Here is a 21,655-nt window from a genome sequence, read left to right on the forward strand (position 1 = left end):
CCACATGGATGCTAGTTTAGCCTTAGTCACGTACGGGGGTTGACCCATGATGTGGGATTGTCTGTGGACTATAAAGCACTACAAAAATGGACGAGTTTTTTTGCCTTTAAACTGTGTTTATTCACACACACGATACAGTATGTTTGTGTTTTTAAGTTCAAACTAAGAACAAAACAAATAACGAATAAAAGTTCATGTAAAAATGTGTATCTGCTCCATCAATTTATGCACAGCTCTGGTTTTCTCAGAAATATGGGGGCAGCCTTTAAGATTTCAATTTCCGAAAAATGTGTCATATGCCAAAAGTTTGGCCTTTTCATAATTTCTTGAGAAATGTCTGCAACAAATCAGTGTCAGAGTGCAGAGATCTACCTGAGAGAGGAGGGGTGGCGCTGTGCTCTCAAAAGGGGGGTAGAGTGAGGAGAGCGCCCCCTGCACACAGTCCTCCATTGCCTCCGAACCCTGAAAGGCACAAAGTTGTTAGACAGGGTTAAAGCACAATGGGACACCGAATCAACTTGTGTTGCACAGCCGGTTTGTCTCAGTCGCACTGATGCAAACATGCGCACATACTCAACTTTCAACTTCCTGTCTTATGGTCTGGGGAGTGTCAAATAGTTCCTCCAAAGTCCAGCAGTGGCACAAGACCCCCTTACAAAAGAGTGCATTACTCCCTAACGTGAACGCTTGCATGCACACATGCATGTGCACACCTCTCATGGCCCTGGGGAGGCCTCGGAGGCGGGCGGAGCAGAGCATGCAGCGCAGACTGTTTATTTTTCTACACAGACTGTCGGCATGACAACCTTGAACTTTTTCACATTTCCCCCCAGGCCTTACACTGGCCTCCCCTCCGCTGCTCCCCGGTTTCATCTTCATCCCAGTTCTCTTTTCCCCCTAGTCAGTTTTTAACCTCCCTGAATGTCATCTGACGACAATTACTCCAGATTCTCTGCACATTGTATTGAACCACTGCAGCAACCAGAGAATAGACGGAGAGCAAAATAAGAACCTTCAGTAAAAACATGTATGGAAAAAGACAAGCAGCTGAGCCAGGAATGAATGAGCTGGAAGAGAAAAGGGAGCTACCACAGTGAAACAACTGGGTTAAGAACTGTTTTGGGGTTTGTTTTTCTCTTTAGAGGAGGCAGGATGAGTTTTAAAAACAGGGAAGTATTGAAACAAAAGCCCTTGACAGACATGGCCTGGCACAATTCAACAACTCATGCTCTGAGAGAACATTCACATATTGCAGTTCTGACTGGTGGAAGATGTTTTTGTTATTTTAAGGAAAAGATGACAATAAGGAAATTTTGGGGTTTCTCAAGCACTGTTAGGTTTGCTCCAATTTGGTTAAAATCAACCTTTTATTCAATTTACCATTCTGACCAAAAACCTTAAAGTTCCCACCAATGGGCTCAGATCTGTCTTTTGACCTCAGTTGTACTTGGAAACGTGGAAATTAATGGACACTGCTTACGGAAACGCTTAGTTTTCCACAGCAGAGCTCCGAAAGGTCAAGTCGTTCCTTGGGTTTTAGTCAACAGAATAACTCCAAAACCCCAAAGAATGTTTGTGGAAAGAACAGATGAAATCCCATTTATTAAGGAATAGTTAAAGAAAAAGCAGCAGTTTCTTTTTTTCTGCTTTTTTTTGTGATTTCGTTTCTTAGGTGATCCAAATAAAGGACCATTCAGACGGTGAGGGGCAGCACATTTTGTGATGCACAAACATCCAACTTATAGGATGTAAGTTTTATCCTATCGCCTAAACAATGGAGTTTGGTTTTGAAAGAAATCCTCTGAAGCCAACCAAACAAGCATCAGCAAATACCAATTGCCTCATAGGAGTGTGTTACTTAGACCAACTGGTGACATTTTTAAAATGACAGTTAGACAGACTAAACTTTAGTCAATATGGCCGCCTCACTTCATGTTTACTCTTATCCTTCAGAATTTTCTGGATGACATCAGAGATCTGTGGTTCTGTCCTATAGTTTTCAGGTGGATTTTTTCCTAACACATTAGCGTAGTTGAGCTGATAAAAAATACAAATAGCTGTTGGTACTTTCATGTTTTCATGTTAACAAGCCCCTCCCACTGCGTCAAATGTCAAGTTCAAATCTCTGAGAGAATCCACAACAAAACCAAAATAAAATCAAGCTGTATAAGGCAATGTTGATTGCAGATGTGGAATTAGGTGGAAGAAGAACTTGGGCCAGGATGACATGGTCCTTCAGCACGAATCTTTACCATTGTTGTTCACCTTTCGTCCTATCCCGTAGGGGTCGCCACAGCGAGTCAGCTTTCACTGCTTTTTGGCAGAGAGCCTCATGCTGGATCTAGACCATTAACTGAATAAAAGAACTGGACTGAATGAGCGTGACAGCACCCATAGAAAATGATGGGCTTCCAGCTCCGACAAAATGAAGTCAATTCAGTAGCCGTTATTTTACGTCGCCCTGTTGGAAACAGAAATTGTTAATCAGCAGTGATTGGTCCGAGTCGGTCAGAGTCATCATTTCTATGGCAACCCCTTTCCCCAATCAGGAGTGAGCTTGTTGGAAGGCCCCACTTGAAAGCGGGAGAATCTGTTAATCATACATTTCAAAAATTTGACATGGGACCAGAGAAATAATATATTGAAAAAAATAGGAATATAAAAAAAAAGGTAGAAGAGCAAGAGCAAGGTTATTCTGACAAATGACAAATAGAATGACTGACTAATGGCTTCTTATTTCTCTACAGAAGTCTATGGGATTTTGGCTTCTTGGAGCCAGAGGGTACTTAACGTGGGGGGGAGGGATCATTCACTTTAGATCTCTTATACAGTCAAGGATGTTTACCAACTGACTGGTCTGGGTCAACCCCCGGAGCCAGGACCGTCACATAGGTTCATATGGCTCCTGACAAGCCTCACTGAGTGGATGGGAAACTCAGCCGGGCTTTGGGGAGGGGGTCAAGATGTTCCTCTCAGCCAAAAGATGATGCTTTTAGTTTTTCACAGAAATAAACGGACTCAGGTTTTGATGCAATAGGAGATGCTCTAAGTACACTTTAGAACACCACTGTCCAGGCTGACTGTATATCTGCAGAGGTTACTTGCAACAGAGCTTTGTCCAACTGACCCAGTACAACCCCCAAAGGTTTTCCATGAAAGCTCTGTCTGCTGAAGTAGACAACTGATCGAATACAGCATCAAAACATTTTAAGACAATAAAAAAAGCATGAATAAGGACTTTTCAGGAGCTCTCCTGCTGTTCCAGGTAAAACTGAACACATGCAGGATAAAGTTTTCAACAAGTCAGCTGTTCGACAACCATTTTCAGTGAATATTTTCACAGTTTTTCTTTTCCTCTGTTTGTGCACATGTCACACATTTCTGGAACCAGTTTGGAACTGGTTCAGGCACCACGAGTAATGTTGTTTACAAGTGCCAGAAAGTGCAAGCACCTTCTTATACCAGGTTTACTTGTTTTTTGTGACTCCAGAGAAGAAACAGAGCAGTACAGATCCATGAATGACATTGTTCTTCAGTCTGAGGGAGCTTCATGAAAAGCCTCCTCTGTTTCTCGGCAGCGTTGATGTCAGACTTTCAATCAGACAAACCTTTATCTTTTTTATTTGAATCAAGGTTAGATATGTTGTTTGAACTTTTGGCCACATAACACAAACATAAGATAATGTCCTTGTCCAAAGTTAACTCAACCTTAATGAGCATTTGGTTTCCAAGGTCGTAATAGAGCGCCCCCCCAGCCCCATGTTCATGAAATATGTCTTGGTTGTTTTTGCCCAAACGTACTAACAGACAAAAACACGGAAATCATGCAGACGCCTGCTTATCTTCTGCTTTCATGATCTGCTGCATCATCTTGTCCTTGTCCTTTTGTCTACCCTTAATGAAGGAGCCTGAGGAACAAATGTCTTTTTTTCTATGACATTTTGCTTTAGAAAAGTCGGAACAGCCTTCGGAAGAGAAGGTTAAAAGTCGACATCTTCAAAAAACCATTTGAATGACTTCAAATAAATCACATTATGTGCAGTGTAGATGCACGTAAAGTATGTTATGTTACAGTGGTAAAAGATCAAACAATTTTGTTTCAATGCTGAAGGTATTTTTCATGGGGTACGTTCCTTTTGACTGCTCTTGACTATTGCTGCTGCTGTGGTTTGTTCAAAGGGGACTGCAGTCTTGTGGTTGGTTCAGATCATTGACTGTACAAGACAACTGTACTGAGCGAGTGTGACGCCATCTATACAAGATGCCTTGCGTCCGGTTTCCAACCAAATTAAGTCAATTCAGGTGCCATTTTTCCACAAAATGTCTCTTGCCACTTTGGAGCCAGACATCCTCAGTAAGCTATGATTGGTCCGTGTTTCTATGGGAACAACTTTCTCAAGTCAGGAGTGGGCATGTTAGAAGGTTACATTCTTTCCACTGACAGTGGTCTCGGGAGAATCTGTCAATCAAACACTTTTCAATCCAATTCAATTCAATTTATTTGTATAGCCCAAAATAACAACAACAGTCGTCTCGATGGGCTTCGAAGTAAAACATGAACTCAAAAGGATCACGAATACAAACAGTTCAATAGGAAAATACTAAAATGAACTAACAAACTGACTATGCTATACTGGCATCCCTGCCCTTAGACCCCCCTTCGCGGTAAGGAAAAACTCCCAAAAAAAACGGATTCCGGAAAAAACGAAGAAGACTCAGGGGTGCCCACATGAAGGAGGGATCCTCCCCCAGGACGGGACTTTAAACGTTCAACGCGAGGTCAACTACTTTAGTTAAGGCATCTGATTGGTCAGTTTATGACTTGAATAACTTGCCTTACAGCAAAAATATTATTAAAAAAATAGGATTAGCAAGAACATGTATTTAAAAAGCAGCAGTGTGAGAATGGTTCTTCTACCAAAGCTAATGACTGCATAATAGCTGTTTATTTCTCTATAGAAGTCTACGGGATTTCAGCTTTTTGGGATCAGGGGGTACTTCCTATTTAGAGCGCGAGGGGCGAGCGGTTGCTCAGCCTAGCTCTCATATACAGTCAATAGTGGCATCTGTTTTCCTCTCTGTACTTTGAAATTTGTACCATCAAGAACCTTTTAATCTGCTGATTTATGTCTCAAGAATTTGTATGAGAAGCTCAGCTGTTGCACAAAAAACAGCTCCTGATTTGTGTTGCACCAACCATTTAATTCCCGTGGAAGATACTGGATGACAGTGTTAATATTTGACCCAACGTTTTTGGTGTTCTGTTATGCACCAGCACGGAAGCTAGCAATGCCAAATACTCACATAAAGCCAGGTAAGTCCTAAAAAGACAGCTGAATGGCAAGAACATTTCTGGTTCACCAGCAACCTTGCATTACTGGTCATCAGATACAATGCCAGCACGATAAAAGAGAAGGTAGGGGCCAAAAAAGTTCCTTTCAATGCATGGAGAATTTCAGCCCAAAACCATCACTCTGTGATTGTAGACTGAGTCAATGGAGCGGAATTGACAAGCAGTATGCACTAGAGCTAGTATAAAACAGGAAACAACAAAGATCCAGGAGTATATCAGGAGGATGGATCCAAATGATGACATGCTTAGTGAATGTCTAAGGCAGCGGCAACCCAAGAAGTGAGGGGTAAGAGCAGGAACCATCATTGAAAAATAAACCTCCGGATGGTATGCAGCATCCGGTAGTAGTTGGATAAAGTTGGACTGAAATGCAACACAGAGTTACAGCAGTACAGAAGCAGAACCTAAGTATAAGAATGATAGAGGCCAGGACCTGCTTTACCAGGTAGGATTCCAAGACAAGGCTGCGTAAAAGCAGTAGGCAATCCAGGACATAACAGCAGGGTTTAAATTGCCAACAGGCAGGTTATACAAGTGGTTGGCATGGTGTTTCATGGTTTGACATATTTGCTTGGTGAGAGAAAAATCTCTTCAAAAATAGAAACTCTGACCTTTGCTTCCAACACATCTTCACCGTCAACTTGGAATCATCAGTGATTGTGCCAAATAAGTTTGGGGGTCATCCGTGAGGACCATCTTAATTTTACTGATAATATTTCCTCCAATTCCCAGCACACCGGTGTTCTCCAACACCAGAAGATCCAACTTTTTAGTTTTCCTTACTCACACTTCAATGATCTTTGTGATTCCTGCAGTAATCTTCTAACAGGACTACCGGCTGCAGGATCAGGCCTCTGCAGATGATCAAAAATGATGCCACACGTTCCACCCCCCCAGCCGCACATACACACAGCAGCAGAACAGAAACCTTCCACCTATGCAGGAATGAACCTCGGCAGTACCAATAACAAGAAACGATTCAGAAAAATGATAAACCCTGCGACAAACTGGCAACCTGTCCACGGTTTATCCCGTCTTCCCCCAACAGTAGCCGGAACAGGCTCCAGCATCCCCGTGACCCCAAAAGGGATATAGGGGGTTAAGAAAATGGATGGATGGATGGATGGATGGATGGATGGATGGATGGATGGATGGATGGATGGATGGATGGATGGATGGATGGATGGATGGATGGATGGATGGATGGATGGATGGATGGATGGATGGACTAAAAATGGATCTTCGTCACTTGAAGGCATAAACAGGGACTCTCAGAGGGGAAACAAATGTGTCATTCTTGCATCACATTTACTGCCCTAGTTTCCTGAATAAAAGATTAAATAAAAAAGTGTCACATCTGGTTCAAACATTGACGATATCCAATGTAAGATGTCTGCAAAAGTACTACAGAGAAGTGACATAAATACAACTAAAGAAAAAAACATGAAAAAAATCTAAGAGACTGTCAAAAAAGGGGGTGTGATTATAGACATTTGGAAAATATGACAGATTAACTGAGAATGAAAGCGCAGACAAGGAGACCATCAGAAGAGATGGATGGGAAACAAGAGCAGCAGCAGCCATGATAGGAACCAGATGACAGGGAAAAAGCAGAAAAATAATGGAGCTCAGACGACTTTACAGGACCTGGAGCTGATGCAGGACGAAGTGATTAAAGGGACAATGAGAGGCAGATGCTGACTGAGAAAGAGAAGATGAGGGGAGGGCATGAAGGACAAAAGGTGGAGAGTCAAAATTTGAGGAAATAATGGGATAGAGGCCGATTTCCGCTCTGAAGTTAGCTTGTTTGATCTCATGCTGGATCCCTAGAAGCTCTGAACGGGCTTGTGATACCCCATCATTAATGCAAGTATGTCCTGCTGTGATTTAAAAGCTTCCTGAAATCAATAGTTAAATGTTGTTAGCCGCAGCAGGGACACAGAAAATCTATGTTTGTCATTTGAATCCAGACATTGATTGTATATGACAACTTGACCGAGTGACCCCTCCCCCCTCGCGTTCCAAACAGGAAATACCTGCTGGTTCCAAGAAGCCAAAATCCCATAGACTTCTTTAGAGACATGAACAGCTATTAGTCTGTCATTCTATTGGTCAGAATAACCACTTTGATACCTTTTTTAACATGTTCTTGATAATCCACAATTTTCTCCATGATATCTTTGCTGTAGTGCAAGTTATTCAAGTTACAAACTGACCAATCAGATGCCTCAATAAAACTCTGCATGTCACATCAAACATTTGAAACGTAAGATTGATAGATTTTCCCGCTTTGATTTAAGGTATGGCCTTCCAACAAGCTTACATCTGTTTGGAGAGAGTGGTTGCCATAGAGGTGATTCAAACTAATCACTGCTTACTCACGTCCGGGTCCAACATGGCAACCTTTGTATAGCAAAATAATGGCGTCTGAATTGAAGTCATTTAGTTGGGGCCAGAAGTAAGCCATTTATTATGGGGTATGTCACATTCTCTCTGACCAGTTCTCTTATGCAGTCAATAAATCCAACTAGAGTTGGAGGATACGCAACTTTCAGAGTTAAGGCCCGAACACACCGGGACGAATTTCGCGCGCGATATTCGCCAACGTTTAACGCCTCTTCACTAAACAAAGGGCACCAATGTGAATGTGCACACCGACACGAAAAAACGCCACGCGTCAAAGCGTCACTTTTTAAAAAACGCCTCGGGTTCGTTTTTTTGGTTTGACGCGCCGCGTCAAAAACTATACGACCAATGAGAATGGCGCTTTTGCACATGTGTCTGGAGCTTCTGAAGTTACAGTAAAACACAACTTGGGGGGGGTCAAACACAAAACTGCCTTTCTGAGCACACATACCAGCGGAGAAGATAGACGCCAAGTAGCGTCTACACTGCCGCAAAGAAATAATGACGGACATTCTAAAATATCCCGGAAAAAGCTCATGACACATTTTCAGCTCTTGTACGAGTCGATAAAACTCCCCATGTTCTTCTCTTCTCGTAACTATGGGATGTACCCAAAATCGACGTCTTTTCCGGCGTCTTTCATCATTCAACAGAACAATGATTTCTTCATCGCTGGAGCTGGAGCTAGAGCTACTGGTGCTGGAAATATTCACGTTTTTTGTATGATTCTGACAAGCACGTAAATACTTGCTCACTTCTTCTGAGTGAAAAGCGAGTTTAATAAGCGTAAAGTTGCGCAGCGCCACCTTGTGTACAGGATTATTTCTGTTTTACATTAAGCGCCATCTAATGTCAGGGAATGAAATTGCGTCTTCGCTCGGCTCATCGTCAGTGAAAATCGCCTGGGTGTGAACACAAAAGACGTGTTGAAAAATGCTGGCGAATAACGGCTGGCGAATATTCGTCCCGGTGTGTACGGGCCTTTAAACTTCAGCCTCACTGAGTTTTGGTTGGAAAAATCTAAAACTGCATTTTACTTAAGCCATTCAAGCAGAACCGGCCGTTTCTGAAACACATTTGTTGCCTTGTCATGAGGACAGGAACAAAAAGAGACCATCAGAGACAATGATGCAGATGCTCACCCGCACAACCTTGAAGTTTTCCCTGGTTGTCCCGTGCTAAAACATCAGGCTCTCATGATGCTCCCACTGAGGGAAGATGAGTGCATTGTCAGTTGGGTCTAACAAGAACTTGAACCTGAACTCTCATCGGGCATCGGGCGTCACATTCCTGCTTGTTTTCCAACATACCCAACTCTGATTTGACTTAATTGACTGGACACATCTGATTTGGCCAATCACCATGGATACCTGAAAAAGACACATCGGTCCTTGAGAACTGGAGTTACCCACCTCTCGGCTAGGAGCTGTTTTGAATTAGGACTGTATTGTTGTGATGAAACATGCTAACTCCAAACTCTAAAACAGCTGGAAAAAAAAACATGAAAGGAGGGGTGCTGTTTTGCTAGATTCTGTTACCTAAGAGGAGCAGAAGAAATTTGAAAAATAATAGACCAAGCACAGAGCCTTGTGGTACGCCATCACTGACTCTGCAACAAAAGATTCATCATTTAATTGGACATTCTGAAATCTCTGATTTAAAGGATTTAATAAAGCTCTTTCTGAAAATAAAAATCCATCCAACATGTTTACTTCATTTAAAAAGTTAAGAATCATCACATAAATGTTATAGGATGCATGTACATCTAGTTCATCTATCAATCTTTCCATCCGTCCATGCATCCTGTCAGAGCTCAATAACCATTCTTTCCTTGAATGTATAACAATCAGTCGTTTGTATACTGAAATTAACACAATAACGTTTGTATCTAATCAAGGATTAAAGATCCTTAAACTGAACCAAAAAAGCAGGGAGGCTAAATACTACACAAAGTCCTAAAAAAAGAATCAAAAAGCTAAGAAAAACAAAGCCATTGTATTAGGTTGAACTTCTTAGTCTGCATTGTGATAAGTGAATTTTCTTGTACAATTTATTGCTCAAATGTGTTTAATTTGGTCTCACATTCCTTTTTTCATATGACAAGTATGGTCTGCCTGAAAAGATGAACAATTTCATAAATGAAGATGATGTGAGGATGGGACTTAAGGCTGCAAGCTGCAGCATTACAACCAACCCATGTTCATGTGCACTGCACATCAGAAAGTCTGGACAATCACAGGAAACCGCGTAAAAGTCAGGTTCCTGTGAGTGACAGCATCATTCTGACCCTGAGGGTTTTTTGCTGCTTTAACTGTTTGCTTTGGCAGCCATCAAACTCTGCATTCAAGAGCTGAAATGTGCTCAGGTGCATAAATCATCAGCTGTCATGCGACTGCTTCTCTAAGCATCGGTGAAAGAACAGGCTGCTTAGTAAAATTCCAGCTACCGGGATGCTCCTGTGCAACTTTCCACTTCAGACATTTTCAGCATTGTCAATTCCAAAAGAAACACATATTGAATCAATGATTAGTACATTAATATGGTTATTTTTTAGGACTATCTGATTCGGCTCTTTGTCATGGTAACGGCTGCAGAGCCCTTACCGAACTTGCTCAGCAGCAGAAGAGGAAACGGGTAAATAGTCTAAACATCATAATTTCAGATCACTTCTTTCAATTTGTTTTTTTTCCAGTTACAACAAATACTAAAGTATAAATAGTTTAATTCCTCCGGTGTTTACTCCTCGTGTCTCATCTTCCCCTTTATTCTCTTCTGCTGCATCCTAGTCTTCAAAGTGATCAAATTCACCAAACAGGTTAAAGGACAATGTAATATCCCTCATGTCTTTTCTACTGTCTTGCTGTCGTGTTAAACTGTGGAACAACGTACCAACATCTGAATTATGATATTAATAAGAAGTTCATTGTGAATATTTCTTGGATTGCTCAGAAAAGTGATTCGTGAGGTGTTAAATTGGTCCTGATGGTTTAGTTTTGCTTTGTTGTTTTGTTCAAGACAGGAAAAGAATTCCTTGCTGGTGTCACATGTCATAATTAATCAATCCCTCAAAAGAAATGACAGCATTACTCATGTCACATGTTCTTGGAAGGCAGTCTGGGACTAGAAAACAGGGTGCATGGTTTCCTGCTGCATTCTAGCACCTATGTGGCAGCAGCCACGTCCACCTCTGCAGACACCATCCTTGCAGAGGTCAGGGTCACTCATTAAATGCAAACGGATTGAGGCGGCAGCAGAAAGCCTTCACTCTGCTGGGCCCTGACTGTTCTTTGCTGCTGTTTTCCATTTCAAACCCAACTGTGCGCAGCGGGAGGTGAAACTGTGCAGCACATGTTCCTCCTCCTCCGACGTCCATGCCATGCCTTGTTCTGATTTTTCTCTGTTTTCCATTTTCTCCCAGGTCCAATGTGGAAAATGTGGCATCACAGAAACCACCGCTGCAATGGCCCAAGCCTCTTAAAATAAAAGGAGCTGAAGGCTCCTTCCCTCCCCAGTTGTCCCCTCCTCCCCTCTCTGCCAAACTGCTCCACCCTGCACAGAAGCTGGAATATGACCCTCATCCATCTTTCTCCATGCCTTTTTTTCTCTGAAATGAATTTGCGAGCATGCATATTTGCATGTGTCTGCTATCTTCTCGCAGCCTCTGCGGCTCACCCATCAGTGGGTGTGGGCCGAGGGTAAAATCCAAGGAGACACAACACTCGTTCGTTTATCTGCAAGGCAGCCACAGAACTCACCAACGTCACACGACTGACATCATGTCTTCATCTTCCGTCTCTGGGATTTTGCAACCCTGAAGACTGATGGATGTGCAGACTCAACTTTTTCCAAACTCAAATGTGGCTGACATGAAGGGAACTTTTGAAAGCAAGTTCTTCCAAATTTAGGCTGTAAAAGTTTGAAATTTTTGAACACCCGTTGAAACAAGAAGCTGCTCTAACTTTTTCTTCAAATGACTAACAGAATTGCATTTCCTGGACAGAAATGTCCCTTTTTCTTCAGCCTGTCACACAAACACAACACAGAAACTGGGAACTCACCATGACTTCAGTCGGGAATTCTTACATAGTCCTCAGATCCTTTCCTGACTCCGCTTCCTCTCCACATTCTCAGCAAAACTTTCTGCTCTCGGTCAGATTCAGCCGCTCTTTCTCCATGTAGTTGACCTCTCCTGGTGTCCGATCTTCCCTTTTCTCAGGTTTCAGTGGTGTTAAACAGTTTCAGAGTAAAAATAACATGAGAAAAGACTTCCTCCTTTCTTCCCCTTTGCTGTCTCTGATGTCTTTTCCAGCCCGGGAATGTCCAATCTGCAATAGCCCTCCCCTCTGCAACAGGCCGGCTGTCCCACGCACTCCCATCGCTCTCCGCTCTCCTCCCCTTCTGCTCTAACAGAAGCCCCACAGTCCCGCTCCACGCTCAAACTTTCCATTTTTCCCCCTCCTGACTAACTTAATGAATAGACAATGAGAATGTTACCACACCCAGTCTGCAACGCCAAACAGGCCTCCGATGTTTTACAGAAACCCCCATTTCAGTGCATTTGCACCAACCAGTGTGGACATTAAGTCTAGTTTGCAAACCATTTTCCTCCAAGCGTCTCTGATAAAAGCAGCAATGAGATTTTTTCAGCTGCAGACCTTCATGCAATCGTTTTTTTTCTGCTGCCAACCTGTACTGATAAAGTTCCAGAGTTCTGCCATCAATTTCTGAAATCTACTAGCTTGTTGCTTCGGGCCTGCACTCCAGCTTTTGTGGTCTTTAAATGTGTGTCAAGCACATTTATGCACCTTTATGATCACACGTCTGCTCTTCTGAAGGACTTCAGTGCTGCTGCGGTTGTATTATGTGAGGATGGGGTCATGTCACCCCACTGTTTTTCAATTTTGTAAAAAGCCACTTTTTTATTTTCTCTTTTCTTCTTGTTTAGTTGCTGCTTTTATCACAGTGTTTTATGTTTTGTCTGTTTTGTCTCCAAGTTTTAATGTTATATTGTATGTACTTTATGTAAGGGTGTAACGATTCCTTTAAACTCATGTGAAAATTGGGGTTTTGGTGTTTTTAACATGTTCTGCCCATAGAGGATATGTATAAAATATTCCTCTTAAGATTGTATTTTTGCGTATTTCTTTATTTAAATCAGTGTGAATCAAAGGCAGACATCAAATGTCTGATCCTGGTTCACGCAGACAAAAAAAGATCGCTAAAAGCACGTTGTTGAACGTGCTTTTTGTTTTTTTTTACCGTATAACAGTGCATGTTTGGCACCTACAATTAAAAGAGGCTTTGTGTGAAATGGTGCAAATCTCACTATTTGGGCATTGCATATGCGCTTGCAATGGCAGTTATGGATTACCATCATGTCAGGAGAGCAGCCTCGGTTTATCTTTTTTTTTTAAACAGTCGCAGACGTCATTAGGCTTTTCGCCATGTGTCGGTTCACTAGTTCACCAGATAAACCAAACCCATATATCAATAGCATATTCGCGTTCATGAGTGGTCAAAGTTCAATGTGGCTTAGCTGGCAACGCTTGTACTGTACAATTTATGCTGAGCCCAAAAATAGTTGTAGAAACTTGTGTAACTAAATGTGAATATGAAGGTTTTAAACGAAAAAGCCTGAAACACACGTTTACACAGTGACAGACTCAAGGGCCGCCCTCCTGTTGGTTCTCCAAAAATCCTGCCTTATCTGCAGCTGATTGCCTGGATCAGGTGAGTTTAGCCAAGAAGGAGGAGCATTGGCAGGTTGAACACTGGGCCTTGAGGCCTTGATGCTGACACCCCTGAATACACTTTCATTGGAAGTGGCCACAAGTTTGTGAGTTGCCGAGGGCAGTGTGAACGTAGCTTTAGAGATATAATCATGTTAGAAACAGCAAGAAGTTCAGAGAGAAAGTTTCAGAAAGTTGGATTTAATAAATACTTTAATAAAATACTTTTAGACTTGTTTTCCTTTTGCTCTAATTACTTTCAAAATACTTTTTTAGAAATCCATACTTTTAAAATAGGCAAAAATGTTCAGTCTGCTATCACAATTTTAGGAAAAAAAAACATTTATCTGGACAAAATAAGATAACTTCTTCACCAAACAATTTTTTTTTAATTTGCCATGATCCTCTCAGTGTCTTTCCCGCCAATTATAACCACACTCTTTAGTACACACACCCTTTACATCACAAATACACACTCCAACACACAGACACACACTCACCAACACACATACATCAGACAAGGAAGAGGGACTTCTGATCTTCTGTCCTCCGCCCCTTCCCTGACTGGGGGAACCGGGGCCCACTGTCACAGCAGCCATGTCCCTGGGGTGCTGGCTTCCTGGGCCCAGCGGCCCTCTCTCCACGCAGGGAGAGGGATATCTGGCAAGACCGGGAGCCGGGGATCATATCACATCTGAGCCAGGGGGTGTCCGTGTCCTGGTGGTGTGGGTTCTGGTCCTGGTCCCTGGGCGCCGGCCTTCTTCATATTTTCCAACTGTGGGTGAGCCTGGTCGGGCCATATTTCTAACACCCCTTGGGGACCCTCGCTCCTCTTGGGCGTCCTCCTCTTGGGCGGGGAGGCCGCCCCCTGCCTTGCTCTCTCCTGGACTAACCGTGGCCTGGGGGGGGGGGGGGGGGGGGGGGGGGGCTGCCTGGAGCATGGGGGTCCCTGGGGGTCCTGACTCGTGCCTGTGGCTGGTGTGGGGGGATGCTCAGGACTCCTGGGTGGTGGTGGGCCGCCTGTATGGGGCTTGGGGCCCCCTGGGTGCGTTGAGGAAGCTGGTCTACGGGTCGGGCTGGGGCTTTCACTCTCTACCCCCTGCGCCCCCTGCTCTCTGGCATTGGGGGCCGTTGTGGCGGTCCTGCTGGCCCAGCCCGGGGTGGCAGATGTGGTTGCGTGGCGGGCGGTCTTTCTCCATCTGCTGTACTGTGCGGGTGTTGGGGGGTCCCAGCTGCCGCTGCTGCGGTGGGGGCCTTGGTGGGGGGGCGGCTGGGTTCTCTCCCTCTTTTTACATTCCATCATCCACCCCAGAAGAACATGAACACTCACTCGAGCACAGGTGGTATTTCACCTTTGCACAGTTTGCGTGACTGAATGAAATGTTTCATGTGTGTTAGTCTGAATGCATAAGTAGGCGTGTGTGAATGTTAGTGGTAGTATGTCCATGTAGACTTGTTTGTGTCTTTTGGAGCCAACAGGTCTGTTTGTAACGTTTGAGTGTGTGTGTGTGTGTGGACAGGCCCCGCCCATTTTAGATTTTTCATACATCTTAACCTGTCAGTTGTGATTACAAAGCTCCAGCAACTTGTTGCTTTCTGACGCTTCATGATATTACCCTCGCTACTATAATCACCCCCCCTACCCCCCCTCCCTTATCTTTCATCCCTCTGTCTTCTTTCCTCCTTTTCTTTTCCGTCTGGTCCAACAAAAAATATTTCAAAAAATAATTAACATGAATAAAGTTTAGCCGAAATTACAAAAGGGGTTTAGTTAAATATACATCTGGTGTATAAGATTCATAACCCCTGTTGTAAAAGTAAAATATGTCCAACACAAAAGGCTTTCAGCTCTCATCTGTTTGCTTAGCTGTTGGACAGGACAAGTTAAAAAACAAATAATAATAATAATAATTTGCCATGATCATAATTCCAGTTCACGTACAGACTACAAGAGATACAAATAATTTTTTTCTAGCAAAGAACTTGAGTCGTCTTTTATGCCTCTCCCACTGTCTTTAACCCACATTTATTCTCTTGTCTGAAAAAAGGAGAAGAAAGAAAAGAAGAAGGAAGTCTGAACCAACAGCTGAAAAAGGAAGTAAGAAAGTATTTTGCACTTTCCTTTTACATCTGTATGAAAACTCGTTTAAAACAGCTGTGATTATTAATTCCAGGAAAAATTAAAACTCCTAGACATTTTCCTGGAACAATAAACTACAATAAATCATGTTTAAATTAGTTTTATTGGTTTAAACATGAAAAGCGGGGAAAAAAAACTGTGAAGTCTAGATTACTTGTTTTTTTATTTGTATGTTTTGTTTTCTATTTCCTTGTTTATTACTATGATAGAATATTATTTGATGGTTTTGGATTGCTGCACCCACTCTGACCTATGATTCAACAGCACCCCCTTGTGCTCCTGTTTCAAAAGCACGACGGAACAGATGAAATCTAAAGATCATTTTGTAACCCTGGTTTAACCAGGTAGTTGCCTAAGAGGATATTTTTCCTCGTTCTTTGGAAAAACACATTTAAAGTTCAAAGCACGAAAAACAGGTTTTTGCAGATCCAACTTGTTGCATAATTGTGTTGTTTATAGTCTTCATAGTTGTATTTTCTGCACCTTTTCCTCTTTTTGCTTTTAATCTCCTCATTCTCTTGAGACATAAAATAACTAATATTTGCATTTGCAGAATGGAAAATCAACGGACACAAACAAGTAGCCTGTTTGTTTGTTTTTTAATTTTGTGCAAACTTTGATTCCTTTTTTATGGAGACTAACTTTTCAGTTAAGATTCACTCATTTATTTCCAGAAGACAGACATGCAGAACTGTGGCAGTTTTAATCCTCTTTAATCCACTTTGTCATCTATGTTAAACAAAAATTCTGACATAAGGAGATGAACTGTTTTAAAACCAGTGTAAAAGGTCTTCATGGTTAGCGCTGCATTTGGCCTGCTAACGTTTAAGAAGGTGTCCAGAAACCATCTCAAGAGAACATCTGCTGCACCGCACTGATGAAGGAAAGGTTGTTGATCATTTCGAGACAACTGCTCGATAGTAAACTGCTTTACCTAAATGGAATGTTAAACTGAAGGCTGGGCCTGCAATGCTGTGAAAGTTGAGAGCTAAAATGTGAAACATGTCAGAAATCTCTCAGCCTTTTAAAGCCTGTGCAGGTCTTAAATTTTGTTTTGACACAGTAAGACCAACACGGTTTTTGGATTGCTCAGATCCTTGGCACAACATCAGCCACTAAAAAGCACCATTTCCAGCATGTCTAGCAGCTGTTTGGTGGTGGAAGGTTGATGATATGGGCTTGTGTTGCAGCCACAGGACTCACTCAAATGTGAGGACATATTTGTAAAGGCTGAACTTGGGTGAACCTGGTGCAAGCAGCAGACCTAAAATTCCATGATTCATTAGACTGGAGGCCATGTTTCTGACAATCCTCCTGAATGAGGCTGCAGGGCTTTGATGCACTGAAGCGACACCACAGACTTCAGCATTACACTTTCTGTTTTTAATTACTTTAACCGTGTAACTGTTATTTCCAAAAGAAATGCTTGTGTTTTGTCGTTGAAGAAAGTCTGGCTGCATTCAGGAGTTCAGCCCTGAGCAGAAACAGAAAGTTTGATGGGTCATGCTGGTGGATTGGTGACAGAGTCACCTGCTTAACTCTCATATGACAAAGACAAAAAGATGTATTTCTTTAGTTTAGAGCATTTCAGCTCATGTCTGCAGAGCAGAAATTATTCTCTGGATGTTTATTTTATCTCTGCTTCAAATTGAAATAACTTTATTCAACTGAATTTGTAAAGCTCATTTGCAAACTTCAAAAGCACATTTGAATGTGTCTAGCGCAAGAAAAACATTTTAATGCTATTTAATGTCTCTGTAAATGTGTTTTTGATGTAGAAAGAAAGACTTTTCCTCTAAGACCTCTAAAGTTTTGAAGAACAAACCTTTTATTGTTTTTTAGACTTTTATATTTCTCTTTGATATTATCTTTATTTCAATTTTTCTAGCTGAATCTCTTTACAGTTTTTTGTTCAATTGGGATTTGATAGTATTTATGACATCAATTCATAATCTCTTTGTTGTTTCTTATTTTTTGCCATGTTTTGGACTAATCTGACATTTAGATTTCATCATGTTCATACAGAAAAACCCTTTCCCCCCCAAAGTTTGACCTTTCCCATTTATTCAAATAAAGTAATTATAAAGCACTTTTAGCAGTTAGTCATCTTAAATAATGTTGAGACTCAGATTTGGATGACAAAAAAGGAAAGAAAAAGGAATTAGTGCACCTGTGTAGTTTCCACAGTGACACCGGTGGTGAGCGCATGCACTGAACATGCAGTATGTACATGGTGATGGCAGATTTGAGAAGAATGCTGTCCAGCAGCTCCTCCACCTCTGCCTGCAGCAGCAACCGGAGACAGACCCGCCTTATCTGCTGCGTAGATCTGGAAAAGCTGAAACCAACACTTAGGTAGTCTGTGTGTAACACAATGACAAACATTACAAAGAAAAGGAGAAAGAAAAACAGTCTAACAAACAGAGCAGAATTTTTCTGAAAGCTATGTTTGCTAAATACTAGAAAATGAGAAATGAAGAACAGCCTTCTGTCATCTTTTTTGTGCTGAGAGTGGAGAGGATCCTGCCTGGGATGTCTGTTGAGGGCGTGTTGGATCTGATGACAAACAGTCACCCATGGAGTGTGATGGGGCCCAAGAAAAACCTGCTGTTCCGGAGAAATCCTGCCCTCTTTTTTGTTTCATTTTCTTTTTCAGTGAAAGATCCAAGAGTTAATTGGTCGTGCTGGACAGAAATTTCAGATGAAAATTGTGTTTTTTTTGTGTTTTGAACATGTTTTTGTGGCATTTTTCTCTTAATTGGAGGACATAGATAAAGACTGTTAAGCCTAAAACTGCATTTTTCCAACAGCAAAGTCATAGTTAAAAGAGAACTTGGAACTCTTTTAAAATAGATCAAAAGATAATCATAGTGGGATTTTAAAGGCAGCTTGTGTAATTGTTTCTATCTGAGTAGTATTTCGCCTGTAAAAAGTAAGAGTTTACAACCACAAATATGCATATATCCGGTTGTTCCCCTTTCAACTTATCCTGTCAGGCGTTGCCACAGCGAATTAGCTTCCACTGATTCACACATTTGGTATGGCAGAGATTTCTTACGCCGGATGACCTTCCCGACACAACCTTGTATTTTATCCGGGATGGGGACCCCCAAAGGGGGACTTAGACTTGGGTCTTCTTGTGGCTACATAGGTAGACAGTAGCGTGAAGGGTGTTGTCCAAAGACCCAATCTGAATTAAATTTATTGCACACCCTGGGAGTTGAACCCCTATTTCCCCGTGTGCCAGGGCTACACACAACTAACAAAAAATCCAGCTGCACTAAATGTACATATGTGCAGTCTAGATTAAAATATCAATTTGATTTCTATTGCTTTTTTTGCTATTCACAGCAACTGGAAATGGTGGATTTATTTTCCTGAATAAAAGTATTTTTTAGACGTTAATTGCATGGGTCGAACAAAATTGTCACTGCGCTCTGTCTTGCCCAAGCTTCCATTCTCAGAAAGTTCAAACAAGTGAACTCAGGTCAATGTGCGTGTCAGGATTCATTATCAAGATTCCGAGTATTCTGGGACACATCAGAGATGATCTGTCCTGTTTGTGTTTACCTGTGGTTCTGTTAAACAGCAGCAACAGTCAAAGGCCGTATTCAGATGAAGAAGAATGAGAATTTATTGAAAACCAAAATTAGCTGCTTGAAGAACACCAATGCTCATTTTTAGTGAGGCAGTTTCAGACCCAAAGCCAGACAGAAATATTCAGTGGTGGAGCAGAGAAACATGAAACCACGTCTACTGAAGTTGAGTAAAAGAGATCAAGGTATTTATGAAAACACAAGATTCCATATGTTGAGAAAGGTCAGTTTTTTTAAATATTTCTGAGCACTAAAGGAGTAATTAGACCAGAATAATGGGTGGATTTGGCTCGTCCAGTAATGTAAAATATGATTTTGATAAAGTCCTTTGTGAATAGGAACGCCAGTCATTCTGCTACCAGTTGTATCCTTGCGTTTTTAACCGTCTAAGGGTGGGGATGAACCAAGGTTGATGATCTTGTTTTTCGTGAAGATAACAAAGAGACCTTGAAGATTTTTGATGTTGTGCAAAACTAGACAATCGGGAGTTGAAAAACCCGATTAACAATAAGTAGAGAGCTAATGCAGCAGTCAGGGTTTCCGAACTGATGTTCTTAATATTTATGGTATTTTTCATTGATGTGTGCCGGAATAGTCCAAACTGTGTACAAGCTGTGAAGTCTTTGGTAGGATTGTCCATGTGGATATTGAAGTCCCCCAAGAATATAATATAATGGCCGATGAATCAGAAATGGTGGGATTGGTGACAAAAAGACGGTGATCAGAAGTTTACCACAGAGACCAATTGCCGACTAAATGTCGACTGCTTTTGGTCAGTGCATGAATTTTTCTTTCGTTTTAGTGAAGTGCATTGCAACAGCGCGGATATTGCGTCATAAGCTTCACACCTTAGTGCACATGTGTCAATGCGCATGGCCCGCCATGTCATTTTATGTGGCCCGCAGGAGCATAACATTTTTTATTTTCTTAAAATAAAAAATTGAAATTGGTGTGTATTTATTAATATCTAGGGGGAATCTGACTTGAAATACGGGATTGGGTAACTATACATTAGGACTTAAACACTGTTTATATAACCTAACCTGACAGAATCAAATTTAAAAGGATTTATGCTAGAGTAACAAGCAAACATATGTTTTCTATGGAACTGTAATTGTTACTTTAAAAAGTTATAATAAATAAATGAGTAATTTAGCATTAAGGAGTAGTTACGTTTATTTTTCATTACATTTAGTTACATGTATAAGTTATATCTGGCCCTTTGAGGACAACCGCTTTGATGATGTGGCCCTGAGTGAAAATGAGTTTGACACCCCTGGCTTAGTGGATGAAAAGAGTTACTGCACTTGTACTACAGTTTAAACTTGGTAGATCAGTCACAGAACCGCGGTCCAATTGGCCAGAAAAAAACACAGGGTTGAAATAGAATAACTTGTTTGTTTTTTTTTAAGTTTGACAGCAAAATTAACCTCTGCGTCTGACACAGTAACCTCTACTGGAATCAGATTTTATTGATTTACACTTTCACTTTTTTGGCTCCAACAATTATCACACTGAGACAACACATATGTGTTAATTCTTTAAATTCAAAAGGATAAATGAGCTCAGTTATAAAAAATCAGCCGACATCAGCTTCATAATTTAATCATAGCATAATCATTTCAGGTAGGAATAAAAAATATTTTGTTCATTGCATATCTCAAATAAAGGAACCTTCTTGAGCACTTGACTAAGGGTTAAGATCAGCCATGACGGACGTGTCATTTGAATCAGTGTCCTGTCAGGATGGTGAGACCCAGAATACCAGCACTGAGCAGCAGAACTGAAAGGGAAAAAGACAAATCTGAAGTGCTTGTGTACATTTAAATAAAACCTACATCCAGCTGAAAATCACATATTATTTACCATGCAGAAGGGATTGCTGATGTGGCACCATGCCAGGAGAACTATTTGTAACATTACTCAGGTTTAATATACTGGTGTTGAATACAATGAAGGTAGCTCCCAAAGCTCTATTAACTGCAAATGGAAGACAGTTCAATGTTTTGTTTGCACAGCTTGACATAAAAGGCCAAAATGGCAGACATGGATGGTGTTTACCAGTGTTATCGGTTCCATTGATGACGGCAACTGCGTAATCTGCTGCTCGAGTATTGGTATCTGGAGGTGTGGCCTCGTATGTACATTGGACTGTGCTTCCATCAACTCTGCCTGACACAGATCCAGAGGTCACATTCAGCTGCAGAGGAATAACAAAATTCAGCGCTGCACCCCACATTACAAGCCCACTCTGCCACCATCAGTGAAGGTGTGTGTGAATGTTTTGGGCCTCAGAGAAGGTAAAAAAAAAAGCTCTATCAGCACTCTTGTTTTTCATTCAACATTAACTTTGTGTTAGGTATAAGGAAATTGACACCAACACTACTCCAAAAAAAATAAAAGAGCGTACCGAGCTTACAATCAGCTGAGT

At 41.6% G+C, this 21,655-nt stretch overlaps 1 protein-coding gene across 1 annotated transcript in view; it reads right to left on the reverse strand.

Annotated features, from left to right (window-relative positions):
- The window catches only part of arhgef40 (Rho guanine nucleotide exchange factor (GEF) 40), a 48,900-nt gene extending 36,738 nt beyond the window's left edge, over positions 1–12,162 (reverse strand). Inside the window, exons 1-2 of the mRNA XM_011487689.4 lie at positions 11,818–12,162; positions 373–462 (exon numbers count right to left, since the gene is read on the reverse strand). Of these exons, the coding sequence (XP_011485991.1) occupies positions 373–462; positions 11,818–11,820 (93 nt within the window). The 5' untranslated portion in view covers positions 11,821–12,162. The remainder of the gene's footprint in view (positions 1–372; positions 463–11,817) is intronic.
- Between the last annotated feature and the right edge of the window lie 9,493 nt (positions 12,163–21,655).

This window comes from Oryzias latipes, chromosome 18 (assembly GCF_053564925.1).
Source record: "Oryzias latipes strain Hd-rR chromosome 18, Olatipes_Hd-rR_3.1".
NCBI lineage: Eukaryota > Metazoa > Chordata > Actinopteri > Beloniformes > Adrianichthyidae > Oryzias > Oryzias latipes.